At 43.4% G+C, this 13240-nt stretch overlaps 1 protein-coding gene across 1 annotated transcript; it reads right to left on the bottom strand.

Annotated features, from left to right (window-relative positions):
* Positions 1-8123: 8123 nt before the first annotated feature.
* Positions 8124-9962, bottom strand: LOC144097605 (uncharacterized). The gene has a single exon (XM_077630268.1). It carries the CDS (start codon positions 9921-9923, stop codon positions 8124-8126), a length of 1800 nt encoding a protein of 599 aa, XP_077486394.1. The 5' UTR covers positions 9924-9962.
* Positions 9963-13240: the final 3278 nt, after the last annotated feature.

Raw genomic sequence — 13240 nt, 5'->3', positions numbered from 1 at the left:
GGTGTTCGTGAATTTTGCTAGTTTCGATCTAAAACGATGTATCCCTTTGATTTGACCCGGAATACAAGTTTTCGTGCCGTTCTGAGAGAAAAAGTTTACACCTTTCTCTCGTCTACTCTTCGACAACTTGTAAAATTGATGCTCGTGAATCTTGCTAGTTTCGATCTGAAACGATGTATCCCGTTGTTTAGAGCCGCAATACAAGTTTTCGCGCAGATCTGAGAGAAAAAGTTTACACCTTTCTCTCGTCTACTATCCGACGACTTGTAAAATCGATGCTCGTGAATCTTGCTAGTTTCGATCAAAAACGATATATCCCGTTGTTTTGAGCCGGAATACAAGTTTTCGCGCAGTTCTGAGAGAAAAAGTTTACACCTTCCTTTCGTCTACACTTCGACGACTTGTAAAATCGATGCTCGTGAATCTTGCTAGTTTCGATCTAAAACGATGTATCCCTTTGATTTGAGCCGGAATCCAAGTTTTCGTGCAGTTCTGAGAGAAAACGTTTACACCTTTCTTTCGTCTACACTTCGACGACTTGTAAAATCGATGCTCGTGAATTTTGCTAGTTTCGATCTAAAACGATGTATCCCGTTGTTTTGAGCCGGAATACAAGTTTTCGTGCAGTTCTGAGAGAAAAAGTTTACACCTTTCTCTCGTCTACTCTTCGACAGCTTGTAAAATCGATGCTCGTGAATCTTGCTAGTTTCGATCTGAAACGATGTATCCCGTTGTTTTGAGCCGCAATACAAGTTTTCGCGCTGTTCTGAGAGAAAACGATTACACCTTTCTCTCGTCTACTCTTCGACGACTTGTAAAATCGATGCTCGTGAATCTTGCTAGTTTCGATCCAAAACGATGTATCCCGTTGTTTTGAGCCGCAATACAAGTTTTCGCGCAGTTCTGAGAGAAACCGTTTACACCTTTCTCTCGTCTACTCTTCGACGACTTGTAAAATCGATGCTCGTGAATCTTGCTAGTTTCAATCTAAAACAATGTATCCCGTTGTTTTGTGACGGAATACAAGTTTTCGCGCAGTTCTGAGAGAAAACGTTTACACCTTTCTTTCGTCTACTCTTCGACGACTTGTAAAATTGATGCTCGTGAATCTTGCTAGTTTCGATCTAAAACGATGTATCCCGTTGTTTTGAACCGCAATACAAGTTTTCGGGTTGTTCTGAGAGAAAAAGCTTTCACATTTCTCTCGTCTACTCTTCGACGACTTGTAAAATCGATGCTCGTGAGTCTTGCTAGTTTCGATCTAACACGATGTATCCCGTTGTTTTGAGCCGGAATAGAAGTTTTCGCGCAGTTCTGAGAGAAAACGTTTACACCTATCTGTCGTCTACTCTTCGACGACTTGCAAAATCGATGCTCGTGAATCTTGCTAGTTTCGATCTAAAACGATGTATCCCGTTGTTTTGAGCCGGAATACAAGTTTTCGGGCTGTTCTGAGAGAAGACGTTTACACCCTTCTCTCGTCTACTCTTCGACAACTTGTAAAATCGATGCTCGTGAATTGTGCTAGTTTTGATCGAAAACGATGTATCCCGTTGTTTTGAGACGGAATACAAGTTTTCGTGCAGTTCTGAGAGAAAAAGTTTACACCTCTCTCTCGTCTACTCTTCGACGACTTGTAAAATTGATGCTCGTGAATCTTGCTAGTTTCAATCAAAAACGATATATCCCGTTGTTTTGAGCCGGAATACAAGTTTTCGTGCAGTTCTGAGAGAAAAAGTTTACACCTTTCTCTCGTCTACTCTTCGACAACTTGTAAAATTGATGCTCGTGAATCTTGCTAGTTTCGATCTGAAACGATGTATCCCGTTGTTTTGAGCCGCAATACAAGTTTTCGCGGAGATCTGAGAGAAAAAGTTTACACCTTTCTCTCGTCTACTATCCGACGACTTGTAAAATCGATGCTCGTGAATCTTGCTAGTTTCGATCAAAAACGATATATCCCGTTGTTTTGAGCCGGAATACAAGTTTTCGCGCAGTTTTGAGAGAAAAAGTTTACACCTTTCTTTCGTCTACACTTCGACGACTTGTAAAATCGATGCTCGTGAATCTTGCTAGTTTCGATCTAAAACGATGTATCCCTTTGATTTGAGCCGGAATACAAGTTTTCGTGCAGTTCTGAGAGAAAACGTTTACACCTTTCTTTCGTCTACACTTCGACGACTTGTAAAATCGATGCTCGTGAATCTTGCTAGTTTCGATCTGAAACGATGTATCCCGTTGTTTTGAGCCGCAATACATGTTTTCGCGCAGATCTGAGAGAAAAGGTTTACACCTTTATCTCGTCTACTATCCGACGACTTGTAAAATCGATGCTCGTGAATCTTGCTAGTTTCGATCAAAAACGATATATCCCGTTGTTTTGAGCCGGAACACAAGTTTTCGCGCAGTTCTGAGAGAAAACGTTTACACCTTTCTCTCGTCTACTCTTCGACGACTTGTAAAATCGATGCTCGTGAATTTTGCTAGTTTCGATCTAAAACGATGTATCCCGTTGTTTTGAGCCGGAATACAAGTTTTCGCGCAGTTCTGAGAGAAAAAGTTTACACCTTTCTGTCGTCTACACTTCGACGACTTGTAAAATCGATGGTCGTGAATCTTGCTAGTTTCGATCTAAAACGATGTTTCCCTTTGATTTGAGCCGGAATACAAGTTTTCGTGCAGTTCTGAGAAAAAGTTTACACCTTTCTCTCGTCTACTCTTCGACAACTTGTAAAATCGATGGTCGTGAATCTTGCTAGTTTCGATCTAAAACGATGTATCCCTTTGATTTGAGCCGGAATACAAGTTTTTGTGCAGTTCTGAGAGAAAAAGTTTACACCTTTCTTTCGTCTACACTTCGACGACTCGTAAAATCGATGCTCGTGAGTCTTGCAAGTTTCGATCTAACACGATGTATCCCGTTGTTTTGAGCCGGAATACAAGTTTTCGCGCAGTTCTGAGAGAAAAAGTTTACACCTTTCTTTCGTCTACACTTCGACGACTTGTAAAATCGATGGTCGTGAATCTTACTAGTTTCGATCTAAAACGATGTATCCCTTTGATTTGAGCCGGAATACAAGTTTTCGTGCAGTTCTGAGAGAAAAAGTTTACACCTTTCTCTCGTCTACTCTTCGACAACTTGTAAAATCGATGCTCGTGAATCTTGCTAGTTTCGATCTGAAACGATGTATCCCGTTGTTTTGAGCCGCAATACATGTTTTCGCGCAGATCTGAGAGAAAAGGTTTACACCTTTATCTCGTCTACTATCCGACGACTTGTAAAATCGATGCTCGTGAATCTTGCTAGTTTCGATCAAAAACGATATATCCCGTTGTTTTGAGCCGGAACACAAGTTTTCGCGCAGTTCTGAGAGAAAAAGTTTACACCTTTCTCTCGTCTACTCTTCGACGACTTGTAAAATCGCTGCTCGTGAATTTTGCTAGTTTCGATCTAAAACGATGTATCCCGTTGTTTTGAGCCGGAATACAAGTTTTCGCGCAGTTCTGAGAGAAAAAGTTTACACCTTTCTGTCGTCTACACTTCGACGACTTGTAAAATCGATGGTCGTGAATCTTGCTAGTTTCGATCTAAAACGATGTTTCCCTTTGATTTGAGCCGGAATACAAGTTTTCGTGCAGTTCTGAGAGAAAAAGTTTACACCTTTCTCTCGTCTACTCTTCGACAACTTGTAAAATCGACGGTCGTGAATCTTGCTAGTTTCGATCTAAAACGATGTATCCCTTTGATTTGAGCCGGAATACAAGTTTTTGTGCAGTTCTGAGAGAAAAAGTTTACACCTTTCTTTCGTCTACACTTCGACGACTCGTAAAATCGATGCTCGTGAGTCTTGCAAGTTTCGATCTAACACAATGTATCCCGTTGTTTTGAGCCGGAATAGAAGTTTTCGCGCAGTTCTGAGAGAAAAAGTTTACACCTTTCTTCCGTCTACACTTCGACGACTTGTAAAATCGATGCTCGTGAATCTTGCTAGTTTCGATCTAAAACGATGTATTCCTTTGATTTGAGCCGGAATACAAGTTTTCGTGCAGTTCTGAGAGAAAACGTTTACACCTTTCTTTCGTCTACACTTCGACGACTTGTAAAATCGATGCTCGTGAATTTTGCTAGTTTCGATCTAAAACGATGTATCCCTTTGATTTGAGCCGGAATACTAGTTTTCGTGCAGTTCTGAGAGAAAAAGTTTACACCTTTCTTTCGTCTACACTTCGACGACTTGTAAAATCGATGCTCGTGAATCTTGCTAGTTTCGATCAAAAACGATATATCCCGTTGTTTTGAGCCGGAATACAAGTTTTCGTGCAGTTCTGAGAGAAAAAGTTTACACCTTTCTCTCGTCTACTCTTCGACAACTTGTAAAATCGATGCTCTTGAATCTTGCTAGTTTCGATCAAAAACGATATATCCCGTTGTTTTGAGCCGGAATACAAGTTTTCGTGCAGTTCTGAGAGAAAAAGTTTACACCTTTCTCTCGTCTACTCTTCGACGACTTGTAAAATCGATGCTCGTGAATCTTGCTAGTTTCGATTTGAAACGATGTATCCCGTTGTTTTAAGCCGCAATACAAGTTTTCGCGCTGTTCTGAGCGAAAACGATTACACCTTTCTCTCGTCTACTCTTCGACGACTTGTAAAATCGATGCTCGTGAATCTTGCTAGTTTCGATCTAAAACGATGTATCCCGTTGTTTTGAGCCGCAATACAAGTTTTCGCGCAGTTCTGAGAGAAGCCGTCTACACGTTTCTCTCGTCTACTCTTCGACGACTTGTAAAATCGATGCTCGTGAATCTTGCTAGTTTCAATCTAAAACAATGTATCCCGTTGTTTTGTGACGGAATACAAGTTTTCGCGCAGTTCTGAGAGAAAACGTTTAGACCTTTCTTTCGTCTACTCTTCGACGACTTGTAAAATTGATGCTCGTGAATCTTGCTAGTTTCGATCGAAAACGATGAATCCCGTTGTTTTGAGCCGCAATACAAGTTTTCGGGTTGTTCTGAGAGAAAAAGCTTTCACATTTCTCTCGTCTACTCTTCGACGACTTGTAAAATCGATGCTCGTGAGTCTTGCTAGTTTCGATCTAACACGATGTATACCGTTGTTTTGAGCCGGAATAGAAGTTTTCGCGCAGTTCTGAGAGAAAACGTGTACACCTATCTGTCGTCTACTCTTCACTTCACTTCACTTTATTCACCTTAAAGACCCCCTTCAGGGGGTATTACATAAGGGGTGGGTTAATATGTTGATCAACAAGTACAAGTCATTGCTTTGAAATAATTGCTTAGCGTATCTGAAAATGCAGACAGGTGTGTGATGGCAGCGATATCGGTGGGGAGGCCATTCCAGTCCACAACAGTTCGGAGAAAAAATGAACCTGAAAAAGTTGCAGTACGCGACACAGGGCGGGCGATCTGAAACGGATGGGCAGTGCGGTGAGATATGCGGTTCGGATGAGTAATGTAGGGTGGTTGATTTAGAGAACTATGGAAAAACTTGTGGAGCAAATAGAGGCTGGCAATGCGGCGGCGGTCTGCGAGGCTTTCAAGAGCGGAATTCTTCTTCAGAGCTGAAACGCTGGTGGTATATGAATATGCAGAGTGAATGAAACGAATGGCGCGGTTCTGAACTGATTCGAGTGCATTTGTTAGGTATGCGTGGTGTGGGCTCCAGATGGGGCTGGCGTACTCAAGTTTGGGTCTGATGAGGGTTTTATAAGCGAGCAGCTTCACGTGTTGCGGCGCATGACGAAGATGACGTTTCATGAATCCTAGAGATCTGTTAGCAGATGATATGATTGTGGTAATGTGTGTTCGCCAAGAAAGATCGCTGCAGAGGGTGACACCAAGATACCTAAACGATTGGACGCTTTCTATAAACGAGTTAGCAACTGCATAGGAAAAAATAAGAGGGTTGTGTTGTCGATGAAAGGAAATGAGTTTGCATTTGTTAGCATTTAGCGTCATTAGCCAGAGGTCACACCATTTATGGACGCTGTTAAGGTCGTTTTGAAGGGCCATTTGATCAGAAAGGTTAGTGACAGTGCGATAGATTACGCAGTCATCAGCGAAGATACGAATTTTACATGACACATGTGAAGCTAGATCATTAATATATATTAGAAACAAGAGTGGGCCGAGCACAGATCCCTGAGGGACGCCAGATTTAACAGGGAGAGCGCTTGAGCGGTGGTTGTTAATAGAAACGAACTGAGATCGGTTAGCTAGAAATTCTTTAATCCATTGCAGGATATTAGGGTGTAAATTTAAAACGGCGAGTTTTAGTATTAGGCGCTGGTGAGGTACCTTGTCAAATGCCTTCGCAAAATCTAAAAATAACGCATCGGTCTGCAGGTTGCGGTCAAGGTTAGCATGCACGTCGTGAGTGAAGATTGCCAGTTGGGTTTCGCAGGAGAGCCCCCTACGAAACCCGTGTTGAGCCGGATCAAGGAAGCTGTTTGAATCTAGAAAGTTTATGATATGGGAATAGATGACATGTTCCATGATTTTGCAAGGCACGCTGGTTAAGGAGATGGGACGATAATTTAGCGGAGAATCCTTTTGACCTGATTTGTGGGCCGGGATGACCCTCCCCACCTTCCAGTCGTCCGGTAAAGTTCCTGTCGACAGCGATTGCAGAAACAGTAATGAGAGATAAATGGCAGAAATGTGTTTTGTGTTTTTCAGTACTTTTGAGTTCATTTCGTCCACTCCAGCGGCTGACGAAAGTTTAATTCTGTCGATAAGGTTTTCGATACCCTGCGCTGTGATTTCGATGGGAGACATTGCTGGCAGTGTTAGAGTAGGCGGAGTGGGCAATGGTGAGGCAGTTTCGTTTGTGAAAACAGATACAAACGCGCGATTAAATATTTCGGCACATTCAGTATCACTGGCATCCTCGCCTGCGGCATTCGTTAGAGCGATGATGCGAGTTGCTTGCGGATTTATTATTTCCCAAAACCTCCTGGGGTTATTCGTTAGGATTTTTGGTAGATCAGTTTGGAAAAATGCTTGTTTGGCGCAGCGAATTGCATTGTAATACGTGTCCTCGGCCTGATAGTACCTATCCCATGCATCTGCGTCTGGGCTCCGTTTCGCTGCACTATAAAGTCGTTTTTTTCTTCTTTCTAATCTCTTAAGGTTGTGTGAAAACCACGGTTTTTGGCGGTTTGTTCGAAAGCTGATAGAGGGAATAAATTTGTTTGTCAGTTCTTCGATCTTCTTTTTGAAAATCGACCAGTTATCATTGACAGACCGGTGATGAAATGTGGATTGAAAATAAGGCAGGAATGCTTCTAGCTCGTTGTTGATTTCTTCGTAATTGCCTTTGTCGTACATTCGGATGGTTTTCTTGAACGTTTGGCGGGATGTGGGGGAGAACTTGAATATGGCATGAATAACCTTATGATCACTGATTTCACGCAGGTAAGTAATCGATGATAAGCTTTCAGGGTTGTTGGTCAGTATTAAGTCCAGAATATTTGAAGATCCATGAGCGACGCGGGTCGGTTCGAGCACCATTTGCGTCAGGTTAAAGTTTAAGCATACATCTACGAATTCTCTTGCTTCAGGGTTACCGGCGGTTAGTGGTCCTACGTTTTGCCAATCGATGCCAGGGTAGTTAAAATCGCCTAAGAGAACAATTTGTGCACCAGGGTGTTTTTTAGTAATTTGGACTAGTGCATCGTTCAGGTTAAGCGCGAATCCTGGGTTGCTGTTGGGGGCCCTGTAGCAGACGCCAAGTAGAACTGTTTCCGGTGGAGCGCAACATTTTAACCACAATATTTCTAGATCTGAACTAATGTTAACATGAGAACAAGATATTTGGCTGTTAATGGCAATAAGAACACCTCCTCCGCGTGTGCCTTGACGATCATTGCGGTAAACATTGAAATTTGGCAATTCACCCAGAATTTCATTATCTGTCACGTCGCTTGTCAGCCACGTTTCAGTTAAGATTAATATGTTGCTGCCTGAAGATGACAGGAGATTAGACAGGGCTTCGCGCTTTGGAAGGAAACTGCGTATATTGGTGTAGATTATGGAAAAAGAAAGATTAACTCGACGGGTAGCCTGTCGTTGCTTGCGCGCGATCCGACGACGACATGATTCCTATGCGATTTCTTTCACGGTCTGTGTGTCTTGGTCGAACATATAACGTTTTGGTCCCATGTGCAGCGTTTTGTATCGAAGGGAAAAGGGTCCTGACTTGGTTCTGGCGAAAGCCACAAGGTGTTTTCGGGCATTTCGGACGGACCGAGAAAAATCTTCGCCGATACTGAAATCTGTATTTTTAAGCTTAGGGCCATTCGAAAGAATGACCCCTTTGGTTTTGAAAGCAGACAGCTTCACTATTATAGGTCTTTGGCGGTCAATGCTGTGACGGCCAAGGCGGTGTGCGCGCTCTATGTCTTTAGGGTCGATTACGAGGTTCAAGCTGTCAAGGCAGTGCTGGATTATTATTTTTTCTGATTGGTCATATGATTCTTTCTCATTTGGGTCGGGAAGTCCATAGAATACTAGATTGTTTCTTGAGCGGTTCTCAAGATCATCCAGACGTGTGTCTATCTCGGAAAGCTGGTGGGTCGTTCTAGCAGTGCTGGTTTGAAGTGTTTCGATTTCTGTTCGCAGGGTACTAATTACCTCAAATTGGGTTTCAAGATTCGCAATTCGTTCACTTAGGGCAGATATTGTTTTATCTGTTGTTACTAGTTGATTTTTCAGGCCTTGGACTTCAGAAATATGTTTTCTCTGACCAGCGCTCAACTTTTGCAGTTCGGACAAAACAGCATCAGTATTAGGTGGTCCCGGATTTGTTTCAACATCGCCCGATAGTAATAGTAAAGCACGAATCACATTGACACATTCAACAGCAAGGCAGAAGCAGCACTGTGGGCTCGGCAGCTGCACCAGACAATAATTACTAGATTTCTTAGCAAAAAGAGTATATGGAACACCGACCTGCATGACGAAGGTAAGCGGATTAGCGGTCCGTACAATGGCACAGCCGCAAAGCCCACAGTGTGCCGAGAGTGGGTGTCGCTGTTTTATAGCTGACGCAAACGGTGCTGTCGGTGACGATGGGGCTGCCGACGCCGCTTGTTTGGTCCAGTTTTCGAGAGGTGGCGTTGCCAGGGGCTCCCAAGTGTCGGTGGCGACCGGGTGACGAGCACAAATTTCGCCTTCTTGGTGTGGCGTCCAGATGCCTGGTACGATGCCAGGTGGTCTGGCCGTCAAGACCGGCAGGAAAGCGAAGGCGATGATTTGAGCAAAGACCTGCATGACGAAGGTAAGCGGATTAGCGGTCCGTACAGTGGCACAGCCGCAAAGCCCACAGTGTGCCGAAAGTGGGTGTCGCTGTTTTATAGCTGACGCAAACGGTGCTGTCGGTGACGATGGGGCTGCCGACGCCGCTTGTTTGGTCCAGTTTTCGAGAGGTGGCGTTGCCAGGGGCTCCCAAGTGTCGGTGGCGACCGGGTGACGAGCACAAATTTCGCCTTCTTGGTGTGGCGTCCAGATGCCTGGTACGATGCCAGGTGGTCTGGCCGTCAAGACCGGCAGGAAAGCGAAGGCGATGATTTGAGCAAAGACCTGCATGACGAAGGTAAGCGGATTAGCGGTCCGTACAGTGGCACAGCCGCAAAGCCCACAGTGTGCCGAAAGTGGGTGTCGCTGTTTTATAGCTGACGCAAACGGTGCTGTCGGTGACGATGGGGCTGCCGACGCCGCTTGTTTGGTCCAGTTTTCGAGAGGTGGCGTTGCCAGGGGCTCCCAAGTGTCGGTGGCGACCGGGTGACGAGCACAAATTTCGCCTTCTTGGTGTGGCGTCCAGATGCCTGGTACGATGCCAGGTGGTCTGGCCGTCAAGACCGGCAGGAAAGCGAAGGCGATGATTTGAGCAAAGACCTGCATGACGAAGGTAAGCGGATTAGCGGTCCGTACAGTGGCACAGCCGCAAAGCCCACCACGACTTGTAAAATCGATGCTCGTGAATCTTGCTAGTTTCGATCTAAAACGATGTATCCCGTTGTTTTGAGCCGGAATACAAGTTTTCGGGCTGTTCTGAGAGAAGACGTTTACACCCTTCTCTCGTCTACTCTTCGACAACTTGTAAAATCGATGCTCGTGAATTGTGCTAGTTTTGATCGAAAACGATGTATCCCGTTGTTTTGAGACGGAATACAAGTTTTCGTGCAGTTCTGAGAGAAAAAGTTTACACCTTTCTCTCGTCTACTCTTCGACGACTTGTAAAATTGATGCTCGTGAATCTTGCTAGTTTCAATCAAAAACGATATATCCCGTTGTTTTGAGCCGGAATACAAGTTTTCGTGCAGTTCTGAGAGAAAAAGTTTACACCTTTCTCTCGTCTACTCTTCGACAACTTGTAAAATCGATGCTCGTGAATCTTGCTAGTTTCGATCTGAAACGATGTATCCCGTTGTTTTGAGCCGCAATACATGTTTTCGCGCAGATCTGAGAGAAAAGGTTTACACCTTTATCTCGTCTACTATCCGACGACTTGTAAAATCGATGCTCGTGAATCTTGCTAGTTTCGATCAAAAACGATATATCCCGTTGTTTTGAGCCGGAACACAAGTTTTCGCGCGGTTCTGAGAGAAAAAGTTTACACCTTTCTCTCGTCTACTCTTCGACGACTTGTAAAATCGATGCTCGTGAATTTTGCTAGTTTCGATCTAAAACGATGTATCCCGTTGTTTTGAGCCGGAATACAAGTTTTCGCGCAGTTCTGAGAGAAAAAGTTTACACCTTTCTGTCGTCTACACTTCGACGACTTGTAAAATCGATGGTCGTGAATCTTGCTAGTTTCGATCTAAAACGATGTTTCCCTTTGATTTGAGCCGGAATACAAGTTTTCGTGCAGTTCTGAGAGAAAAAGTTTACACCTTTCTCTCGTCTACTCTTCGACAACTTGTAAAATCGATGCTCGTGAATCTTGCTAGTTTCGATCTGAAACGATGTATCCCGTTGTTTTGAGCCGCAATACAAGTTTTCGCGCAGATCTGAGAGAAAAAGTTTACACCTTTTTCTCGTCTACTATCCGACGACTTGTAAAATCGGTGTTCGTGAATTTTGCTAGTTTCGATCTAAAACGATGTATCCCTTTGATTTGAGCCGCAATACAAGTTTTCGTGCAGTTCTGAGAGAAAAAGCTTTCTCATTTCTCTCGTCTACTCTTCGACAACTTGTAAAATTGATGCTCGTGAATCTTGCTAGTTTCGATCTGAAACGATGTATCCCGTTGTTTTGAGCCGCAATACAAGTTTTCGCGCAGATCTGAGAGAAAAAGTTTACACCTTTCTCTCGTCTACTATCCGACGACTTGTAAAATCGATGCTCGTGAATCTTGCTAGTTTCGATCAAAAACGATATATCCCGTTGTTTTGAGCCGGAATACAAGTTTTCGCGCAGTTCTGAGAGAAAAAGTTTACACCTTTCTTTCGCCTACACTTCGACGACTTGTAAAATCGATGCTCGTGAATCTTGCTAGTTTCGATCTAAAACGATGTATCCCTTTGATTTGAGCCGGAATACAAGTTTTCGTGCAGTTCTGAGAGAAAACGTTTACACCTTTCTTTCGTCTACTATCCGACGACTTGTAAAATCGATGCTCGTGAATCTTGCTAGTTTCGATCAAAAACGATATATCCCGTTGTTTTGAGCCGGAACACAAGTTTTCGCGCAGTTCTGAGAGAAAAAGTTTACACCTTTCTCTCGTCTACTCTTCGACGACTTGTAAAATCGATGCTCGTGAATTTTGCTAGTTTCGATCTAAAACGATGTTTCCCTTTGATTTGAGCCGGAATACAAGTTTTCGTGCAGTTCTGAGAGAAAAAGCTTTCACATTTCTCTCGTCTACTCTTCGACTTGTAAAATCGATGCTCGTGAATCTCGCTAGTTCCGATCTAAAACGATGTATCCCGTTGTTTTGAGCCGGAATACAAGTTTTCGCGCAGATCTGAGAGAAAAAGTTTACACCTTTTCCTCGTCTACTATCCGACGACTTGTAAAATCGATGCTCGTGAATCTTGCTAGTTTCGATCAAAAACGATATATTCCGTTGTTTTGAGCCGGAATACAAGTTTTCGCGCAGTTCTGAGAGAAAAAGTTTACACCTTTCTCTCGTCTACTCTTCGACGACTTGTAAAATCGGTGTTCGTGAATTTTGCTAGTTTCGATCTAAAACGATGTATCCCTTTGATTTGAGCCGGAATACAAGTTTTCGTGCAGTTCTGAGAGAAAAAGCTTTCACATTTCTCTCGTCTACTCTTCGACGACTTGTAAAATCGATGCTCGTGAATCTCGCTAGTTCCGATCTAAAACGATGTATCCCGTTGTTTTGAGCCGGAATACAAGTTTTCGCGCAGTTCTGAGAGAAAAAGTTTACACCTTTCTTTCGTCTACACTTCGACGACTTGTAAAATCGATGCTCGTGAATCTTGCTAGTTTCGATCTAAAACGATGTATCCCTTTGATTTGAGCCGGAATACAACTTTTCGTGCAGTTCTGAGAGAAAAAGTTTACACCTTTCTTTCGTCTACACTTCGACGACTTGTAAAATCGATGGTCGTGAATCTTGCTAGTTTCGATCTAAAACGATGTATCCCTTTGATTTGACCCGGAATACAAGTTTTCGTGCCGTTCTGAGAGAAAAAGTTTACACCTTTCTCTCGTCTACTCTTCGACAACTTGTAAAATTGATGCTCGTGAATCTTGCTAGTTTCGATCTGAAACGATGTATCCCGTTGTTTAGAGCCGCAATACAAGTTTTCGCGCAGATCTGAGAGAAAAAGTTTACACCTTTCTCTCGTCTACTATCCGACGACTTGTAAAATCGATGCTCGTGAATCTTGCTAGTTTCGATCAAAAACGATATATCCCGTTGTTTTGAGCCGGAATGCAAGTTTTCGCGCAGTTCTGAGAGAAAAAGTTTACACCTTCCTTTCGTCTACACTTCGACGACTTGTAAAATCGATGCTCGTGAATCTTGCTAGTTTCGATCTGAAACGATGTATCCCGTTGTTTTGAGCCGCAATACAAGTTTTCGCGCTGTTCTGAGAGAAAACGATTACACCTTTCTCTCGTCTACTCTTCGACGACTTGTAAAATCGATGCTCGTGAATCTTGCTAGTTTCGATCTAAAACGATGTATCCCGTTGTTTTGAGCCGCAATACAAGTTTTCGCGCAGTTCTGAGAGAAACCGTTTACA

Source organism: Amblyomma americanum, chromosome 7 (genome assembly GCF_052857255.1).
Source record: "Amblyomma americanum isolate KBUSLIRL-KWMA chromosome 7, ASM5285725v1, whole genome shotgun sequence".
Lineage (NCBI taxonomy): Eukaryota > Metazoa > Arthropoda > Arachnida > Ixodida > Ixodidae > Amblyomma > Amblyomma americanum.
This window is presented reverse-complemented; position numbering and strand designations above follow the sequence as displayed.